This window comes from Capsicum annuum, chromosome 3 (genome assembly GCF_002878395.1).
Source record: "Capsicum annuum cultivar UCD-10X-F1 chromosome 3, UCD10Xv1.1, whole genome shotgun sequence".
Classification (NCBI taxonomy): Eukaryota; Viridiplantae; Streptophyta; class Magnoliopsida; order Solanales; family Solanaceae; genus Capsicum; species Capsicum annuum.
Genome location: NC_061113.1, coordinates 16,639,172 through 16,661,795, shown reverse-complemented (window position 1 = coordinate 16,661,795; position 22,624 = coordinate 16,639,172). Strand labels below are relative to the sequence as shown.

The window sequence follows — 22,624 nt, the reverse complement described above, 5'->3', positions numbered from 1 at the left end:
TGAAATAACACTTAATGGATACTTCAGGTCTTAAATTCTCTTTAGATAAATATTGCAATATGTTTGAGAAAAGGTTTTATATATTTTTTCCAAATGGTTTGGATTAGCTATGGACATTGTGATCTGATAAAAATAGATTTCTTTAACGTTTTTAGGCTATGAATCTATGTTATAGGAAATGTGATCTGGGAGTTACTAGTGGAAACCACCAAGATTGGTTAGAATATATATTCCTTACCTTAGAACTACACATGCCGGTGTATGGATACATTCCAAGGCTAGGCCAAGGTTTGTGGGATAAAATCCCCAGTTGAGAGGGCAAATGATCATTACTTAAAAGTAATGAGATTAAGTCGACTAGTACGGCACAACATGAAGCCGTCCGAACAAGTAGGTACAAATATTTGTGACTAGGTTGATCACCTAGTGTTGTTTCTATTTATGTTAGTGTCGGTATAATACTCCTGGTGAAATGTAAACAAAGGATTTGAACACAATTAGGCCTGAGGAGCCGAAAGTGATTTCAAAGAGTCAATTCAACTGAAATAAAAATTTATGATTTATCTAAATCATGTTTGAACATATGACTTGTGCATTTATTATTGAAGATTCATAAGATTTTGAAATGGAGTTACACTCAATTTTTAAGTTCAAAGTTTAAATTGCGACTTAATATTACGCATTATGCTTTACATTAATTTCCTAATAAAGTCTTGTCCTAATTTTGAGCGAGAGAGAGTCAACGATACTTATTGAGTTCTGTGGCGGTGTACTCAACCCTCTTTGGAACCCCTCTGTTTTCCATATTTTAGAAAGAGGCGTGGCACGTGATTAGCGGATAGGACTAGTGTGACTTTCTTCCTAGGGTATATTGAGACACCACTTTTATTTCGTGGTAGCTAGTATCTTCCTTTCTTTAGTCAGGAATTGTCAAAAGAGTTATATTATACTTCATTATATAGAGGCTCCATAGATAGTTGTGTTGGTTTGTAATAATGGAAGTGTACATGACATACATGGAAGGACATATCTTTACTTTTGAGTTGATTATTCTAATGAAACGGTTCATGTATGGTTTTTGAAGTTGAAAATGATTCATGATTGATTGGAAAATGAATAAAATTTTCAAATGGCTTCCACGATGGGTTTTAATACATATACTTGGGAGGCATCATATGGCTCATTCCTTCAAAAATCTATTTATATCTATAATTTATAATCTACATCTATATTTATAATATATTAAAAGTGTGAAGCCCCTTAGAAAAGTGATTTAAACTTTTTGCTCTTCATTAAAAGTTTTCGCAATACATAAAATCGTCATGTCACTTATGTTTTATTTAAGGATATTTTCTTATTCTTATTAAATAAAGGGAAGTAAAGGTCAATTAAAAAAAGAAAAGCATAAAACGTGAAAACAAAACATCTAGAAAAGGGCAAAGAGTCCTAAATCCTAAGATATTTTTTTATTCTTATATTATACTAAATAAAGAGAAGTAAAGGTTATGTATGGAAAAAAAACAAAAGCAAAAACATCTAGAAAAGGAAAGAAGAGTCCAAAATCCTAATGAAAAACTTGAAGTGAACAACTCCCCCCCCCCCCCCCCTCGCCCCCCGAAAAAAAAGAATCACTAAACAACCATGAAAAAAACTTAAGACAAAAAGTCTAATTTACAGGAGAAAATTAAATGTCTATTTTTAATATTAGGAAAATAATTAATTTTTCTTTTAAGTGCAGAATCTTTTTAAATATCAAATTCATATTGACTTATTACTTTACCTTATATAGAATTTTACCTTCTTTAACAACAAATCAAATTCTCTTTTTCAATAGAAATCAAATTTTAATTACACGACGTTTGTGATGTCAAATATTATATATAATATCTATATCCTCAAGCTCATAATATTGTCTTTCGTGCCTTTTTTGTCTCGTTTACTAGAGTAGTTTATTTTCACATTTTAGTCTCTGTTTACATATATAGGGTATTAACGTTGATATCTTCATTGCAGTGATTTCTTGAAGGAGAACAAAGAATTGCTTTATTGTTAGGACTTCTCATAAATCCTCCACCACATTGCTGCCTCAATTTTTCAAGCATAGTAGTTTCTTCAGTTTCATTCACCAACTTAAAACATATGTATCTTTTACTTCTAATCCATATCTAATAATGCTATCTCAGTCTAGATTATGAATATCTATTGAGAACAGTCTTTCTACCCTTCAGAGGTAGTGATAAAATATGTATTCTATCCTCCAAAGACTCCATATATAAGATTATATTGAAAATTATCTTTAGATTGAAGACATAACTATTGAATTCTAACTTTGTAAGTTAGCCGAGGGTCTATCGGAAACATTCCCCCTTTCCTACAAAGATAGTTACAAGATATACATGCATCAATAATTTCGTTTATGAAGAGACTTCTTGTAACATTTATTGTGTTTATTTTTATCACTTAAATGAAGCTTGCATTAGTATTAATGTCAATTGCTATATATGTTCATATAATTTGTTATTTTCGTACAATATTTATTCATATCATTTAAAGAGTTATAACATTTATGTTAACATCTATCTGTACTTTTGTTTAATAAGTTTTTTTATATATATAATTTTATTAATTTCGGGGGTCTATTGGAAACAGTCTTTCTCGGAAACAGTCTTTCTACTTCTCCTGAAGTAGTGGTATGGACTGCGTACATCTTACCCCTCAGACCCCACTATGTGGGAATACACTGGGTTTGTTATTGTTATTGTTATAATTTTATTGATTGACGCGTTAACATTTATTTGTATTTTTTTTAATAAGTTTCATTTTTATATATAATTTTATTAATTGACGTGTTAACATATATTCATATTTTTTTAATAAGTTTCTTTTTTATATACTCCCTCCGTTTCAAAAAGAATAACCTACTTTCCTTTTTAGTCCGTTTCAAAAAGAATGACCCCTTTCCTTTTTTGGCAATTCTTTAATTTCAACTTTCCACATGGCATGTTTAGGACCACAAGATTAAAGGACATTTTGGTACATTTGACATAACTTTAATTTAAGGCCACAAGATTCAAAAGTCTTCTTTATTTTCTTAAACTTTGTGTCAATTCAAAGTAGATCATTCTTTTTTAAACGGAGGGAGTATAATTTTATTGATTGACGCGAGACACACGTGCAAAGCACGTAAACTAAACTAGTTATATTAAAAGCATGAATAATAATGTTGAACGATCAAAATATCCTTAAAATATTGATTAATTGTTTGCCCCTTTAAAAGTTTTGAAAAGTAACTTTATAAAGGGGTAAATTGTTATTAAAATGTCAATGTCAGCTACGATTAATTAAAATTAGGATTGAGTTGAGTTGAATAACAATTTTTGTTGCTCCTTTCCGAGCATTACAAACTACCATACCAATTTGTACTCCTATACAATAACAAACACTTAATTAATAGGATGAATTATTGTAGAAAAAAAAGGTTAACACATTTGAGTCAATTAGTTAAAATATCAAAGGAACCTAAAATCAAAATTATGTCAAATGCACAATTATATGTTTTGAAGGATAACATTTGAAACAACATTCAAAATAATTATTTAAAAAAAAAATGTTTTTTAAGAAATAGAATTATAATTAAATACAACTAAATTTTGGTGTCAATCCTATTTCTAATCATGAAAAAAGAAATAAAATTCTATTAGTATTAGAAGAGCTCATCTATTATTTAGAGATCAAGTTAAATTCAAGCAATGTTCCTTTTGTTGGGTAATAGTTGGAGTTTCATATTCAAAGTTTTCGATAATAAATATGAAAACACCCAATTTAGATTGTCACTCTTTGAGTTGGAAAATTTTTTGGACCTTAATCATAATGAGATTTCCAAATAAACACACAACTTTACTTTATATTTAGGACTTTATTTCTTTATATTTTATTTTTTTCTAGTAGATGAGTGTTGTACAGACTAGTTTCATTAAAAGCAAGAACGTGTTAGTGATCGAATTCCAAGATATGTGTTAGTCCATCCAGACTATAGAAAAGTTAATTTGACAAGTCTACCTGACAACAATGGCTATCAAAGTTTTTGATAAATAAAACAACACATGGAACAAATAATTGGGGTATATGCAGAAACCATACAACCTATGATTGTATCCTTTATTTAGTGAAAACTCAACCTCTATAGACCTGATACTCAAATTTCATATTTACACTTCCGTTTTCGATAACTGTGGTGTCCGGGCCAGCTTGTGCGTACCTCAAGGTTCATATATTAGTCAACTGCATTTTTAGATTTCTCATATTAGTAAGGCAACATTTCTGTCACAACCTAGAGTACCTATTACCTAAGTTGCGCGGACTCTTCACTTTTGATGCCGCACCCGTGTCGGATTATCCAAAAATACACTACTTTTGGCGAATCCGACAAGCACCCGCTAACATTTTTTAAGAGTCCGAGAAACATAGCCTATTATTACCTGAGGTCTCGAAAATGATAGTAAATCTTACGGTATTAAATGCCTAAAATTCCTACACACAGAAGAATTTAACTGAGAAATTCAAAGTACTTGCATAGATAGAATTTCATGTAATAAAGTCTGAATAAACCAAAAGAAAATATATTGAGATTTTGAGGATTGTGTAAAACAGTGCACACAGGATCCTCAAAGTTCCAAGATATTTAAGGAACTTGTATTTTTTAGGAACAAAACTTGGAAAAAATAAACTGAATTGAAAGGTATTCTGACTACAATCTGCCGTCCACTACGAAATTTGTCTCAAAAAGAAGAAAATATGGAACAAAATATGTGGCGTTTCGAAGAAGTCAATGTCAAAAGAAATTTAGCAGGAGAGTAATTACAACTAGAAGAATGATTTTTTGACAAGGTAAATGCAAGTATGATTTTGGTCACCAATTTAATAACCTGAAACAAGGAAGTTGCTTGTCTCCATGCGCTTTCCTAAGTAGATTGAACAACTCATTTACCATAAAGATTTGTATAACTACTACCATGGCCCAAATATAAAGATGTCCCATGTAAATGATGAAAGTAAAACCACCTATCATCCACAGAGTTGAATATAGACTGATCAACATTGACTTATACTTGTTCCTGTCGTCAACAAGCAAATGGGCCATTTGCTTTGACAAACTCCCCAGGAATCTGAAATTTCAGGAAGAGGGAGAATAGAACTTCAAAAAAAATTATGTTCTGAACCAAAACCTAGTATTTTTTATTCCAATTTACATGACACTCTTTCCGTTTTGAGACATTGAAATGTGTTTGACACCCTCTATACCACTTCCACAACTTTAAAGAATTGAAAAATATTTAACTATTTTAAAGGTTAACGAAATATTTTCTCTATCGAACAAATTTTGTACCACTTCACCATATTTTTTTTCACTACTACTTATACAATACAAAAATCAAGTCAGTTTCTTAAACGAGAAGATGGAGCAAATTTCTTACCGAAAACATGACCCTAGGTAGGAAGGTATGTAGGATGTGAATTAGGATAGAAGGATAGTAAGAAGGCGTATATTAGAGGGAGGTGATTAGACCTGACATGAATTATTTACAGCTTACCGAGGACATGACTCTAAATAGAAAGGTGTGGAGGACGCGAATTAGGGTAGAAGATTAGTAGGAATTCCATGCTAGTAGGTGGGAGTGCTTTGTTTTGTTGTCCATGCTAGTAGTCGTAGTGCTACAACTACTAGTGTTTGTTCTTGGAGTTTTGGTGTTGTATGTTGTTTCAGATAGATCGATTATAGTATTATTTTGTGGTAGTCTTGTTTCTGTAACTACCTATTGTATCCTATTCTAACATTATGTCTTTTTCTAGACTGTTTTGCCTGGAGCTAGAGGTCTATTGGAAACAACCTCTCTACCTCACTTCAGAGGTAGTAGTATAGACTGCTTACACTCTACCATCCCCAGACCCCATTTTGTAGTAATAATATATTGGGTATGTTGTTGTTGTTGGTTAGTAGGAAGGTATGCTTTGTTTTGTTATACGTACTAGTAGTCATCGTGCTACGCTTGTAATTTCTTGTTCTTGGAGTTTTGATAATGTTTGTTACTTTGGGTAGATCGAGGATAGTATTATTTGTGATAGTCTTGTTTTGGTTACTATCTGTTGTTGCGACTATCTATTGCTTCTTGTTCATATATTATGTCTTTTTCTGGACTGGTATTGCCTTGAACCGAAAATCTATTGAAAACAGTCTCTCTATTTCACCTCAGAGGTATGGATTATGTACACTCTACCCTCCCACCCTCCCAGACCCCACTTTAGGGGAATACATTGGGTATGTTGTTATTGTTGTAAGTCAACATCTTAATGCAGTATTCAGTCAACACCATAAAATAAAATGGAACAGGGAAGTAATACACTACTTTTGTCAAAAGGCACATAAACTCTATATGCTGTTCAGTTCCCTGTGTACTCTTTCATTTTCAAACTAAAATGATTAAAACCCACAAGGAGCAACCAGGGACAACAAAGCAGAGAATGGTATCAGTCACTAAAAACACTGAGAGAAAATGGTTCACCTCATTTGATCCTTTGCAACGACGTAATTGTGGCGAAGGTGTTCCTGGTACACCAGAATTACTATCCATTTGCATAGCTTCAGTATCAAATCCTTACTCCACTACTAATGCATAAATACTTAAAACCACCTAGAAAATTTTAAAACATAAATAAATAGAATCTAAAGTAGTTAAAAATGGCTCAAACAAATTCATGGGATTTACCAAGAACAATACATAAATTAAGGATATACATGAGGCTCAAGGATACAAATACACAACAAAATTTCAGTTGCACAAATTAAAAATGCAACTATCTTTACCCCTCCATAGGAGTTCCCACCCTTTCTACTCCCACAGTGACGCGAACACACAACCTTGAGATTGGAAGCGAGGTATGCTTACTATCCGAACAATTCCCTTTTGTCTTTGAAAATGCAGCTCAGTTAAAGAACTGCACATTAAATACAAAGAAGGTGTGCTGCCATCTAACGACAACTGAAAGATACACCCAAGGGTGTGGCTCAATGAATGAGTTGAGAATCATAAGCTCTCGGGTTCAACAAATCTCAACAGATACAAAAACACTAGGTGATTTCTTCCCACCTGTCTAGCCTTAATGGACATAATTACCACGTATTGCTCATGGAGTGGCTGTATCACGTGGAATTAGTCGAGGTGCGTGAAAGCTAGACTGGACAACACAATTTTATTATCAAAAAAACTGAAACCCCACACAAGAAAATCAACTAAATATTTCAAGGATCCATGAACCCTAATTAAACAAGTAGAAAAACACTCAAACATAGCAAAATATTGAATTTTGATTATCAAAAGCAACATTTTCTACAATTCCAATAAAAAAATAGCAACAGAATACTCTTTTATGCAAAGGGTCTACCTCAAGTCCTCAACCATCAAAAAATGCCTCCAAAACAAAGACACTTAAATTCTTTTGAATAAATAAATATCTTTAAAAAAATTGAAAATATTATGATGAGAGGAGAAACTAAAGAGATCATACCTGTCGCTACCCAGTATTTTCAGCCATAAATATCCTATTTTATTTTATAAAAACCACAACAACAAAAATCAATTGCTGCAATAAGTATGAATTCGGATAGAATTTGTTGATACAGATGGAAGATGACTGTTAATTCAGGGCTAAACCAAGAAATATAGCTCCAAGAGTAACAAGGTGTTTGCACTGACTTATTGTGTTTTCGGCTTTTAAGCTCTTTTTTATTTTTGGAGGTGTTCAGAAAAGCAAAAAGTATGTTTAAGCACTTTATTTTAGGTTGAAAAGGTACAAAAATAAGTCAAAAGCCAAAAGTCGGGTACTCTCAACTTATGGTTTTTAGCTTATAAGCTACAGCTACTTAAAAAAGTCAATCCAAACACACCTAATTATAGAAGAAAAGAGAAAAGATTGATGCTATTTCATGAATGAATCAGCTTACATGATTTCAATGAATTGGCTTAGAAGGTTTTTCCCCCACTATTAGGATTTGGGTTGGGTTTTATGTTGGGTCGAGTAGATTTTAAGCGTAATCTAGATTTGATTGGTGGGTTAATTGATTTTTTATTACTTAAAATTTCAATCAATAAAAAGTTGTCACTATTGAATGAAAATTATAATCATTTTCCCAAAGGGTTAGTTAAGGGAAAAGGGCAAAATAGAGTTATCAATGGATGTTAAGGATAATTTAGAGTTCAAAAAAATGGAAGGAGGGTATATTTGTATTATTTTCAATACTTAAAGGGTAATTTAAGCTCCCTGCTAAAATATTAATTCAATAAATATCTGATTTTTTTTCTTTATGGTTAGTCTTTATATTTTCTATCCGGTATCTGGTATTATTGGAGCCCAACTAATGTGAATTTGTGACTCGTGGGCCATTTAGGGAAAACTCTCTGTCAATATTTTTTTCATACCTAAAAATCAAAATCGAGACTTCTAATTAAGAAAGAAACAACCTCATTTACCGAACCACATCCTTTTGGTAATTGGTACGTCACTCTAATCATTATTATTCCCTCTATCCCAATTTATATGACCACTTTCCCCGCTTTCCTTTTTAGTCAATCCCAGAAAGAATGACACATTTCGATATTTAGTAACAATTTAATTTTAAAATACCATTTGAATATGCAACTTTCTTTACACCTCCCTAGGAGTTCCCGTCCTTTTTGCTCCCAAAGTGAATTGAACTCACAACCTCGGGATTACAACTAAGAGGTGTTAACCATCCGAACCACTCCCTCTTGTCTTTGAAAATCCAGCTCTGTTCAAGAACTGCACATTAAATACAAAGAAGGTGCATTGGCATCTAATGACAACTAAAAGCTGGTGTGGCTCAATGAAGTGAGTTGAGAATCATGAGTTCTTAGGACTTGGAAGCAAGCTACTCACCCTATATAGAGGGAGAAGAGCAGAAGGATTGAAGAAGTGAAGACGACTCGAATTCTCTATGCATCCACCGTTCACGACATCCCTTGCTTCTCGTACGAACGGCTCCTCGATGGAGGAGTAAAAGTTTTGGTGGTCCCCTTTGGTCAACTTGCTTGTACCCGTTGTTACCTACCGTAGAACCTCTGTCCCCAAAGCGAAGAAAAAGGAGCAGGAACAAGAGGTTGTCCTCTCCTAACAGTCAAGTGGCTTTAATCTCAGTAAAGACAAAACACTAGGTGATTTCTTCCCACCCATCCAGCCTTAATGAACACAGTTACATGACAGATGATCCTTGGGGGGTGGCAGGTATGCGTGGAATTAGTCAAGGTGTGTAAAAGCTGGACCGGACACCACAATTATTTTTTTAGAAAAAAAATACAACTGAAAGTTCAAATGTTTATGAACCTCACCCAAGAAAACCAGCTAAAAAATTCAATAACTCATGAACCTAATCAAAACAAGTAGAAAAACACTCAAACATAGCCAAAAAAAAAAATTGAATCTGGATTATCAAAAGCAACATTTTAACAATTCCAAATAGAAAAAAAAAAATAGCTTACTATTCCTTATCTTATCTTAGATTGCTTTATTTTAAGCCAGGGTCTATCGGAAACAACCTCTCTATCTCACATTTGAGGTAGTGATATGGACTGCATACACTTACCCTCCCCAGACCCCACTTGATGTGAATATACTGAGTATGTTGTTGTTGTTGTTGCAAATGAAAAAAATAGCAACAAAATACTCTTTAATGCAAAGGGTCTACCTCGACCATCAAAAAATACCTCCAAAACAACTCAATCATAGCAAAACAATTGAATTTTGATGATCAAAAGCAACATGTTTTACAATTCCAATCAAAAAAATAGCAACAAAATACTCGTTAATGCGAAGGGTCTACCTCAACCATCAAAAAAATACCTCCAAAACAACTCAAACATAGCAAAAAAAATTGAGTCTTGATTATCAAAAGCAACATTTTTCACTATTCCAAGTAACAAAAATAGCAACAAAATACTATTTTTTGCAAAGGGTCTTCCTCAACCATCAAAAAACCTCCAAATTAACTCAAACATAGCAAGAAAATTGAATCTTGATTATCAAAAGCAACATATTTTACAATTCCAATCAAAAAATGGCAACAAAATACTCTTTAATACAAAGGGTCTACCTCAACCATCAAAAAATACCTCCAAAACAAATTTCAAAAGAAAAATTGAAAATGTTGTGTGGTGAGGAGAAATTAAAGAGATCATACCTGTCTCTGCCCATTAATTTCAGCCATAAATATCCTATGTTATTTTATAAAAAAACACTACTGCAAAATCAACTGATGCAATAAGTAATAAAATGGATGGAATTTGTTAATCTGGAAATTTGTTTAGTGGGTGTTTAGGAGTTTCCCAAAGTTATTAGGATTCGGGTTTGATTGCTGGGTTAATGGAATTTTGATTAATTAAAATTTCAATTAATAAAAAGTTATCACGTATTAAATGAAGATTTGAATCATAGGGTGTTAAGGGGAAATGACAAAATATAGCTGTACATGCAGATGAGAAAGACATTTCACAGTCAAAAAATAAAAGAATATATTTAATTCATAAAGAGTAATTTAGATTTTTTTTGAAATATTAAGTTATTAAATATCTGGGTTTTTTTTTAAGATTAGTCTTTTTAACTTCTTATCTATTGGTATTTTTTGTTGGAGCTCGTTTTTTCTAAAAATTATATAAATACACAACTTATATTTTTAATATTATAAAAAATCTCATCTCCCTAAATATATTACAAAAATTTTAATATATACATAGAATGCAATGTATATATCGGTTATGTTATGTATTAATAGGGAGAGAGATTAAAGTAATTAAAAAAGTGAGAGAGAGTGTAATTACTTCTAAAAGGATTGGTATTTATGTTATTTATATTTTTTTTCATTCAAAATGAAAACTTCTAATTAAGAAAAAAGAGTCTCATTAGTCACGGTCGTTTTGATGATTAATATATATGCTCTTAAAATTATTAATTTTTTTTTCTTTAAGAATAATGGATGGCCTACTCACATAAAAGATAAAAATGTCTCAGTGATATCTTTTATTCACATCATTGATTTTGCTCCTTGAGTTCATATTAATTAACCTAATTTGACTTTTAATGGTTCACAAACTAATAAAACTTGTAATCAATGGTTAATATTCAAAATGAATTTCTTTTCCTTAGTATATAGCTTCCAATAGCTAAATCCAGAGTGTCATGTCATATATATTAATATCATGTAAATAATCACGTTATATTTACGATTTGTAAAATGTAATCTGCCTTATTTTTAAGATAAATCTCATTTAAAAGGCCAACTTGTATATATTATTTGAATGAAGAGATAGCGTAGAAACTTCTCTAATCCACAACGGTGTAGTATATAATCATCATTCGCATGTGATAGTTTACCACCACTTTGTTTATATTTTGTCATCACCATAAAACCACCACTATCAACCATCACTATGCAACTAGCAATGTCTACCCCGTCCAATAATCGCCGCGCATCAACCACGCATGGTCATCAAAATTTCTCCACAATCACCATTGTCCACCAACAATTATCAGCGCACATGTATAACCAAACCGCCAACACATCATAATCATACGTCAAATATCACTATCAACAACCACCACCGATATTCTATTTAAGTGTGTTTCATTAAACACGGTTTTTACATCATCATGTAAATAAAAATTTATCAATTATCCTGTGGACATGAATTAAATTACTATATTGTCTAATTTTGATAAATTATACACATTTGGAAAGAACACTGAAAAAAAACAATTTTCATCAACCCCTCTTCAAATTTAAAGACAATATTTGCATTTACCCTGCCTGTTTGGCTAACAAAACAAAAGTTTTCTAAACACCAACTCATAATCTACCCCATTAAACTTTTTTGAAAAAAATCTGAAAACCAGTCCTTTCAAAAGGACAATCGGATGCACTAAAACTCCCGTTATAGTCCATCTAGGGAAAGGCGAACCACAAATACATCACAAGCAAACAACGATAAACGAAATCTGAACTACTGATAAAAACACAACACAAACAAACCAGTCCTTTTAAAAGAGCAGTCGGGATCACTAAAGCTCTCGCTATAGTCGACGCCTGGGAAAGGCGAACCACAAATACTTCACAAGCAAACAACAATAAAACGAAATCTGAACTACTGATAAAAACACAACACAAACAAAATACAGTTCAAAGGTTCAGAATTTTTCACTATTTCAACTCCAGCACCAACTGTAAAGTTTCTAAATTTGTACCTCAGCCATTTTCACTTCTCCAAACACTCTATCAACAAAAACTTTTAACAGAACCATTTACAGTAATAATTTCACTGATAACACATTTCACATCCTATAAGTAAACCAACATATGCTCTTTCTTTCCTATTTTTGATCTGGCAAGAGAAACTATACTCTAAAATGCACTTTCCTTTTCCTTTCCTATTAAGAATTTTACAGCTCTAGTCCATCAAATCCATTCAGTGAAACTGGCCCAAGGGAATCACCTTCAATGCTTGCAAGAAGGTCAAATTTCCTCACATTGGTTGTACTCCATCTCTCAGCGAACACAACAAATCGGACAGCCACTTCGTTCTCAATCCTCGACTGATCATCTGATAAGAAGAAAGGGTTTTCACCTGGAACATAGTTGTAATTTGGCATCTTGCGACGACCGAGATAGATAGAGTTCATAGGTCCACATTTCAGAAAGACTCCTTGCATGCAAACTTTGATGACAATCCCAACCAAGACTTCCCCGGTTTTAGGTAAGAAGGTGCGACAGAAGAAAGTTACAGGGAACATGAGGTGTGTTGAGTATTTTGACAACTTTCCATTGCCTACGCTCTTCACTTTCATTACTTTGAGAAAGTACCCATAATCTTCGGTAGCGCAAATAAATGTGAGCTCGTTAAAGAAATGCTTGATGACAATACTTCCAGGGTGTTCTCCACTTTCTTTTATTTCTTTCACGGGAACCCACACAAATAAGCAAGCTTCAACGTCACACAGCATTGAGTCCCTACATTTCAAACACAAAATAAGATTACTTGGACAGTGACAATGCTACAATAAATCAACCACATCCTCATGTTTTCCCTTTTATTCTGCTTTAAACATTTTTGTGCTCCCCCATCCCCAGGTATGGGCGCACCAAACAGAATCATATCTAAAATGATGTGAATGGACAGTGGCTCAGGGAAGAGATTATCTCTAGATCAAATCGAGCCCCGGGCTCTGTCTGAGAGAAGTAAAATTTACCCATATTTGTTAGCTTGAGTCAATAAGTGCACCACACATGTCTATGAAAACTGGAAAAGATTAAAAAAGACAAAATGCAGATCAATAGCTAATAAAACAGAAGGGAAATCCAAGACCAACAGATAGAGTCGCCTAATGCATAACCCAATGCCTGTATCGTGTATTTGAGCCAACAATTACCTAAGATAACACTGTACTTAGCTAATACTATGGGCACAACTATTATTAAAACGACTCTATTGGTGATCACACGATGAACATAGTTAATACAATGGGCACAACTATTATTTAAACGACTCTACTGGTGAAAATACGATGGGCACTAATCCATGTATTACTAATACCTATATTACAATCCACGTATTACTAATCCATGCATAACTTGTCTCTGAACCAACCAACTCCTTAAAATATATAGAACTGCAGATTGCAGTGTAGAGACAAAAATAAGATATCGGAACTAATCAAATTGTTGAATTGAGACACCAATCACCCAATCAGCATGCTCAAAAGAGGCTTCAAACGGAAGCTTTACTTGAAGCCTTATTGATTTCATTGGTTCACTACACTTCCTGTAAGTCCTCAATCCTTTTTAGATGTCATCTGTAACAGCATTTTCTTTATGTTGCTTCTTACGTCAAAAATACTTAATTTACCAATGAAAGGGAAGTCTTGAAGACAGTGGGACTCTGCTCAATAGAGACTAGGAATACTATACAGCATGGTTCAATACAAGCAACTAGAGCAGTAGACGGACGGGCAAACATAGCTTACGAGAGTCGAGCAGAAAATTCTGCTTAACACCAATTACTGAGAGATCTTTTGGCGCTTCTAAATTAAGAGTTCCTTGGCGTAACTGTTACCAAATTCTAGGTGTTTTGGACCTCACAGCTGAACTAGAAAAATGCTACCACTGTTTTCATGCCTCAGCCTCACCAACAAATAAAGTGGCCACCAATGGTCTTGTGACCTATCCCTTCTCAGTTCTTTCTTTTGATAAGTAATTAAAGGTTTTATAAATCTGTGCACTAAGCCAGTGCAACAGGCATAATTATAGGTTATGCAATCACTCTATTGTGTATATCATTCCATCTACACCATATACAATAACCAGATTGCACCAAAAAGACTACCAAAGAGACATCTTTGTTTAAGGTTGTGAATGTTACTCTTGCCTTCAAAAATTATATTATTTCTTCCGAGTTGATGGTCCACGAAATGACCAGAGGTATGATGTTCCAAGTTCTTAGGGATTTCTTAGTAAGCCCCTTTCAGTTCCAGCCTAGCAAGAACTCAATCATGGAATTACGCAGAGTCCAACTTATGCCTAGAATTACAAAAAACATATCCCATAGCTGGCTAATGACCCTACAATGCAGGAAGAGGTGAACTTCTTCTAAATGCTCTTCACATAGATGACATCTGCTGCACAGTCGGATCACCCTCTTTTGTAGGTTCAATTGTGAGAGACAAGCCTCCTTAGGAAAATGGAGTCTGTTTTACTGTGGTCCAATGTTATGTTGGTCAACCTCTGGAGCAATAGGCATAGTCTTTCCACTTACCAACGATTAATATTCCTTCTAAGAAAAATATTTTATTCTTGTGTTGACCAGAATACTGCAATTTCTCCATTTTGTAGAGAAGATAAGTTGAAGATATCAATGAATTGATCGTTCAGGGGAGCATGACCCAACCATGCGTTTTCCCAAAGTCTGATCTCCTCCCATTACCAAGAATAAAGCCCATATTTGACTTGAATTTGTTCCAATAGCCTCAGATATGCTTCCATAATCCAGTACCTCAATCCTGGGACTCTCAAGTGTGAATTTTCCACCAAAACCCTCCTCCAAAGTGCACCTACCTCCTTGTCGAATCGCCAATCTCATTTCATCAACACACTATTGTTATGAATCTTTTAAGTTCTTAATACCAAGATGGCCTTTTCTTTTGTCCTGGGTGACTGCTTTCCAATTCACAAGGCGGAAAGGATTAGATTGTTTATTTTTTTGCCAAAGATAGTCTCGTCTTAAATCTCAGTCCATCCAATCTTTTGCAGAACCAAGGAGGGAGCCTGAAAAAGAGGCATGGTGTAAGTAGGAAGTGCACTGAGCTCATTGTTGATCAAAGCGACTCTCCCCTAATGAAAGATATTGTCTCTTCCAGTTCGCCAACTTCTTTTCCATCTTCTCAATTACCTCTTTCCAAATTGTCACTGATTTATATTTGTCTCCCAGAGGTAAGCACAAATACTTAGTAGGACCTGCTCCTATGTTGCACTGCAAAATATTGGCAAGCCAACTTATATTTGGTACATCATTAACCGGAAAGAGAGAACTTTCGGTGAAGTAGATGTGCAATCCCGAGACAACTTCGAAAAAGATTAGGATCATCCTCAAATCAAAACCTGATGTTCCTTGTCATCTGCATATAAAATATGGATGACTTGGAGATTGTTGATGCCTCTGTGGTCTGCATGAAACCTGAGACTCAATTTGTTTGTGTTGAACTATTTAGCATCTTGCTGAGGACCTCCATGAAAAGAATGGAGAGAAAAGGAGAAAGAGGATCTCCTTGTTTAAGTCCTCTCGTGAAGAAAGAAACCTTAGGGACTACCATTGTTGAGAGCTGAGAATTTTACTAAAGAGATACAAAATTTTATCCAATTAATCCATTTGCGGCTGAAACCCATCTACCTTAATAGGTTCAGTAAGAATCCCCAATTGACATGATCAAATGCTTTTTCAATGTCCGACACTCTAACTTGCAAAGGATTCCCGACTTTCCAAACTTCATTCTCGAATCCAAACATTCATTAGCAGTCAATGCCTCATTGTGATGTTTCTGTCGCTAAGAAAACTTGTTTGAGAAGCACTAACTCGACCGCGAAGCACTTTTTAGAGTTACCTGCCAAATCTTTGGAGAGAATCTTACAGAAACTACCAATCAAACTGATAGGTCTCTAATCTTTAAGTTCCTTCACACCAATCATCTTGGGGACAAGAGCAATATAAGAAGCATTTGAACTTCTCTCAAAAAAATCGAGATTGTTAAAGTGATTAAAAGCATTCAGCTGATCCACTTCTAATACTCCAAAAAACTTCTTGTAGAAACCATGGAGAACACATCCGGACCCCGAGCTTTGTCGCTTTCACAACTTTTTATTGCCTCAAGAATTTTCTCTTTTTGAAATGGACGATGTAGCCCTTATTTTTCCTCACTCGTTAAGCAGTGAACATTTGTGTAGTCCCATTTTGGTCTTCGAGTCTCATTCTCTTTGTATAATGATTCATAAAAACTAAGAATCTCATTAGAAATGATATCCATGTTATCAATGCTAATACCCCCAACTTCTAGCTTGGCAAGTTGATTGAAGCTCCTATGAGAATCAGCCATTTTGTGGAAAACACAGTGTTGTTATCTCCTCGCTTCAACCAGAGGCATCTAGAGTTCTGTCTCCGTGAAATTTCTTCCAATTTATAAAAATCTCCTCAAGCTCCATTTGCAAGCTTGTTTTGGACAGAAGTAGGTCATCAAAGGGCGGTGTTTCTTCTGCATACTGGTCAATTTCCAGAATTCTATTCAGAATACACAATTTTCTATTCTCCAAATGTCCAAAAAGAGGATTTGTTCCATTCTTTCGACTTAAGTTTCTTTCCAAAAAAAAAAATCTGGGCTGCCAAAGTATTTGAAAGAACTGCACCAGTTGCTATCCATTCCCCCATGTTCGAACCACATATTTTCGAACTTAAAATAGGAGATATTATTAGTCCAATGCCCACACGCAAAAAATAGTGGACTGTGATCCAAGATAATACGTAGGAGAATAGATTGTGTCATTACACCAAAGAGATCACCCCACCTGGCAGACAAGAATTTGTCGATCCTAGATGCAACACTGCAGGAATTATCTTTTGTCCAAGAAGAAGAAAAAGAACTCTAGCCTGATAGAATTTCAACTCTCGATATTTTTACATTGAAGCACCCCGGAATATTTTGAGATGTCGAAAGGCCATTAAGAAGTTCTACGCCTGCTAACTACCTTGACTTGCACATGAACAAGGGCAAATGATATGAATGATATCATGAGAACATGATAAGTATAGGAGAAGTACTACAAATGATTTAGGGTCTAAGGAATAAGGAGGAGGAGGAGCAGCAGCAGCAGAAGAAGAAGAACTCTAGCCTGATAGAATTCCAACTCTCTATAGTTTTACATTGTAGCACCCAGGAAAATTTTGAGATGTATAAAGGCCATTACGAAGTTCTACGCGTACTAACTACCTTAACTTCCATGGTGTACAAGATGATAAGTATCGGAGATTTAGTACAAATGATTTAGGGTCTAAGGAGAGCCTAAGGGTAAGTTAAGTTGGTGAATTAATTGGAAAATGGTATGATGTACAAAATCAAGGTTTGGAAGCGTATTAAACACTTTTGAAAAATGTAATATTGATTAAAAAAATTAATTAGAGATAACTGAGTACACAAGAGCTTGGCATGTGATTTTCTTAGAAAAGAGCCAAGCATTTATTACTGAGCCTTAAAGGGTCAAAGATAAGACTTACACTTGAAAGACCAATCATTCTTGGTCACTTTAGATGAATTACAATGAGCAACTTTCTTCTCCTTCCTACTAAAGTTGTGTGGGGTGTAAATTGTGGGGAATATATTAGAGATTTTGCAACCAATCTCAAGGATCTTAAATGTTTATCCATGGAAAGAGAAATCAATCTTTGCTTGGTCATTTTGGTTTGAGAACATAGAAACAGGGTGTGAATCTCTTATGCAATGTGGAATGGAAACTTTGCCCAAGTGAAGTTCTCTTGCAAATTAAAATGCACAACCACAAGGATTGTGAATCACCTTAGCTTTTATTTCAAGGATTCAACCAAGAACTTCAAGAAGAGGATTTATTGGGTTTTCTTCCATAAGGTAATTTCTTGAATTAAACCGACTCCAGGTATCTCCATGTTTTATAACTGAATTGCATATGAACTACCATTGATTCATAAATGAATTGTCTTTGAAGATAATTGTAGAAGTACTTAAAATGCAATGCTCTAAGTTTATAAAAGAAAAACTTGCATTGATGCTAGAGGCACGAAAAAGGAATTTAAATAAAGATTTTGAAATTTGTTTTGACAAGGTATTACATTAAAGTGCTATTTGGTTCAAGTGATTTTTACTCATTTGTATTTATGCTTTAAGAGCTAAATGGTTTGAAATAACACTTATTGAATACTTCGAGTCTTAAATTCTCTTTTGATGAATATTGCAATATATTTGAGAAAAGGTTTTTTTTTTCAAATGGCTTGTATTGGCTATGGACACTGTGATCTGATAAAAATAGATTTCTTTGAGGTTTTTGGGCTATGAATCTTGTAAAGAATGGATCTTAGGTCTAACTCAACCTCAAAAGCTAGCTCATAAGGGAGATTGCCCAAGTCCATATAAAGAGATCAAGTACCCATCTTTTTTCCAATGTGGAACTCTTAACACTCCTCCACACGCCCACACCTTGTTAACTAGAGCGTGAACAATATAATATGGGAGCCCAACATCGATGACCAAAGAATCTAGATGGAACTGGCTCTGATACTATGTAAAGAATGGATCTTGGGCCTAACTCAACCTCAAAAGCTAGCTCATGCGAGGAGATTGCCTAAGTCCATATAAGGAGACCAAGTACCCATCCTTGTTAAGATGTGGGACTCTTAACAAATCTATTTTTTACGAAATGTCAAATGATTTGGGAGTTACTAGTGGAAACCACCGAGATTGGTTCGAATGTTATATCCCTTACCCTGGAACTACACGTGCCGGTGTAGGGACACATTCCAAGGCAAGGCCAAGGTTTGTGGGAAAACATCTCTCTTTAAGAGGGAAAATGATCATTACTTAATGTAATGAGGTTAAGTCGACTAGTACGACACTACCGGAAGCCGTTCCAACAAGTAAGGGTCAAATACTTATGACTAGGTTGATCACCAAGTGTTTTTTATATTTATGCCAGTGTCGGTATAGTACTCCCGGTGAAATATAAATAAAGGATTTGAATACAGTTAGGTCTAAGGAGCCGAAAGTGATTTCAAAGAGTCAATTCAATAGAAACGGAAATTTTTTATTTTATTTAAATCATGTTTGAGCATGACTCGGAATTTAATATTGAAGGTTCATAAGATTTTGAAATGGAAGTACACTCGACGTTTCAGTTCAAAGTTTAAATTGCGATTTAATATTACGCATTATGTTTTACCTCAAGTGATACTAGCATTGATTTCCTAATAAAGAATTGTCCTAACTTTGCGAAAGTGAGTTAATGATACTTATTGAGTAATGCGACTGTGTACTCAACCTCTTTAAAACCCCTCTATTTTCCATATTTCAGGAAAAGGTGTGGCACGTGATCAGCGGATAGGGCTAGTGTGACTTTCTTCCTAAGGTTTATTAAGACACCACTTTTATTTCGTGGTAGCTAGTATGTTCTTTCTTTTCTTTTGTGTCCAACGAGTTAAATTCAATTTTGTTATATAGAGGCTCCATAAATAGTTGCGTTGGGTTATAGTGGATTTGAAGTTTAAAAGAAATGGAGAGAGAAAACAATATGTTTACTTTACTTGGACTCCATTGGGTAGTAGGTTAGGGTTATCGAGCAAAAGGGGAAAAGAAAACCAGGTCGAGTCGGAAATTTTTATAAAAATTTTGATTCAACTAACCACAACTCGTTCTACGACTAGTGGTTTGAGACCACGAGTTGTGATAGCACTTTACGAGTGGGAATTTTGAGAAATTACTTCGGATCCATGATAAGTAAGCCATGAATCGTGAATGAGAATCATTATTCATACCATGGCTCGTGGATAAATGATCTTTTGGCCTTTCTGTTCCAGGTTTCCATGACCAACTTCACGATTCATAAAATTAAAGCATGGATCATTTTGTTACTCGTGGAACATGGTCCGCAAAGCTACACTTTTGTATCAAGAATTGCGATAAGCTTCATGAGTCGTGGGTTGTAACAATGGGAGTGTACATGACATACATGTAAGCACATTTATTTTATTTTGAGTTTATTATAGCCTTGGAGTAACTGTAAAGTTGTTTTCATGTGACCAGTAGGTCACGAATTCAAACCCTGATAACAATTCCTTGTAGATATGTAAGGTCAGGATGCGTTCAATAGACCTTTGAAATCCGGCCCTTCCCTGGACCCGACGCATAGCGGCAGCTTTAGTACCCCGAGCGCTCTTTTATTTTTATGAAATGATTCATGAATGGTTTTTGAAGTTGAACGTGTTTTGTGGATTTAAAAATAAATAAATTTACAAATAGCTTCCGAGGTTGGTTTTAATGCATATGGTCGAGGGACATCATATGGCTTTTAGTTCGCACGGGTCAGGTAGTGTGCTGATGCCAGTCACGTGGATTTGGGGTGTTTCGTACCTGTTTTCCTTACCAAACTTGCTTGATTAAGCCCACCATAAATCATGTAGATTAAAGCTATAATTGTTGCTCAACGAGACCCATATTCAACATAATGAATTTCTACCATTTATCTGCTAGTTAAGAAAGATAACCAACTAACGGATGGATGATGAAAGATAATGAACATGATGATGAAAAGAGAAAGAAAATAGTGGTTAAGGAAAGAAATGAGTAAACCTATTTCTCCAAAGTACCCAACTACTATAGAGAGGGTATGTATACTTTGAGACAAAAATAATCAATAAAAACAAAAATATCTTCAAATGGAAGATGTAAGAAATTGGAGATAACTTCAAGATCTCATTTCTCCTCAATACCTCTTCGGCCTACCTCTACCTCTCCTGAAACCATCCATAGTCAACCTCTCACACCTCCACACTGGGACATCCGTTCATCTTTTCTTTCCCGCATCTTGTCCTACAGCGAAGTCACTCACAACATGCCCCAGATATCTTCATTTCCAATTCTATGCTTCCTAATATGCCCTTACATCCATCACAGCATCCATATTTCCGCAACTTCCATCTTCTAAATGTGAGAGTTCTTGACTAGCCAACACTCCACCCAATAATTGGTCTAACCAACACCATGTAGAACTTGTCTTTAAGTTTTAATAGCACTTCCTTATCGCACAAGATACGGATGCAAATCTCCATTTCGTCCGCCCTGCATCAATATGGTGTGTGACAGCATTGTCAATCTCCATTTCCTCGGTTGATAGATCTAATATTCTTGAAACTCCCTCTCTTTGGGATGACCTGTGTATCAAGCCTCATTTCCACGACAGTCTCATGCGTTTCATCATTGAATATAATATCGTATAGATTTCTTTTTTTGTTTGGGGGGTATTTTGATCAGTACCTTGTTTGCAGGATGGAATTTATATATTCTTATGTTCTCTGGTATAATTGGAGACGACATCTTCTGCATAATAAACCTACCATTTTCTTTTGTATACTTTGCACCCTTTAAAATACTTCGATGACAGAAGCAGAACACATAAAAGCAGAGTTACAACACATTAGTAACACTCCTACAGTCACAGACTATATATTCATATTAAACTTTATCAAGTAAAAGGAATTCCTAAAACTTTAAACAGAAATGTAACTAAGGACCACCTAGCCTTGCATTCAAATGATTCTCCATCCCAACTTAGTTCTATATTTCAATTTTTCGCCAACCAATTCGACATAATTTGATAATCCCATCAGACATGAGAATTGGAATTATTTAAGACAAGACATTAATTTGGAGATCTCTTCATTTATTCCTAACCTTGGGTTGATGGAATATCATGGAAATTGCACCAATCATCCACAGATTATTTTTTTATAGTCTATAAATCTAGTGTCTTCAGTTTGAATGCTCCATGGATAATAGGAACACCCTTCCATCCTTCTCTGCTTTCACCTACAAGATTCAAACTCAGGACATGTGTCTTAACTAACCCAATAGCTTTTGTCTATACCCATAAACATTAAATCCTGGATTTGCCTCTAGTGTCTACGACATATTCATGTGTTGTACTGCATTTGCTATTGAATCAAACCCCATAAGAAATTCCCATAACGAAAAGAGTATAAAAGCTTACATTAATCCAGGTAATTCAAGAGACAACCATTAAATCTTTCAAAGGGAAGCAGCAAAACACAGAATTCCAAAAGTAAATAGTTTCAAATGGACTAAAAACAAACCCATCATCCAAAATCCATCAAAAATCAACAGAATGCAATCTCATTACTAAAAAAAGATTAGTATAAAACTCTTACCTGTAAAGATCAAAACTTTGCACTGACCTTTTGTGTGTGTGTGTGTGTGTGTGTGTGTG

At 34.5% G+C, this 22,624-nt stretch overlaps 2 protein-coding genes across 3 annotated transcripts in view; both read right to left on the bottom strand.

The window, feature by feature from the left end:
* The window catches only part of LOC107864628 (DNA-directed RNA polymerase V subunit 7), a 36,216-nt gene extending 25,685 nt beyond the window's left edge, over positions 1-10,531 (bottom strand). The window contains exon 1 of one of the 2 annotated variants that reach the window (XM_016711054.2): positions 10,250-10,531. In XM_016711054.2, the coding sequence (XP_016566540.1) occupies positions 10,250-10,263 (14 nt within the window). In that variant the 5' untranslated portion in view covers positions 10,264-10,531. Of the gene's footprint in view, positions 1-6,560; positions 6,690-10,249 lie in introns of those variants that run through there. The other variant, XM_047409135.1, reaches the window with a different exon arrangement.
* Positions 10,532-12,190: 1,659 nt separating this feature from the next.
* Positions 12,191-22,624, bottom strand: part of LOC107864627 (DNA-directed RNA polymerase V subunit 7) — a 10,938-nt gene continuing 504 nt past the window's right edge. The window contains exon 2 of the mRNA XM_016711053.2: positions 12,191-13,069. Coding sequence (XP_016566539.1) covers positions 12,502-13,069 — 568 coding nt within the window. The 3' untranslated portion in view covers positions 12,191-12,501. The remainder of the gene's footprint in view (positions 13,070-22,624) is intronic.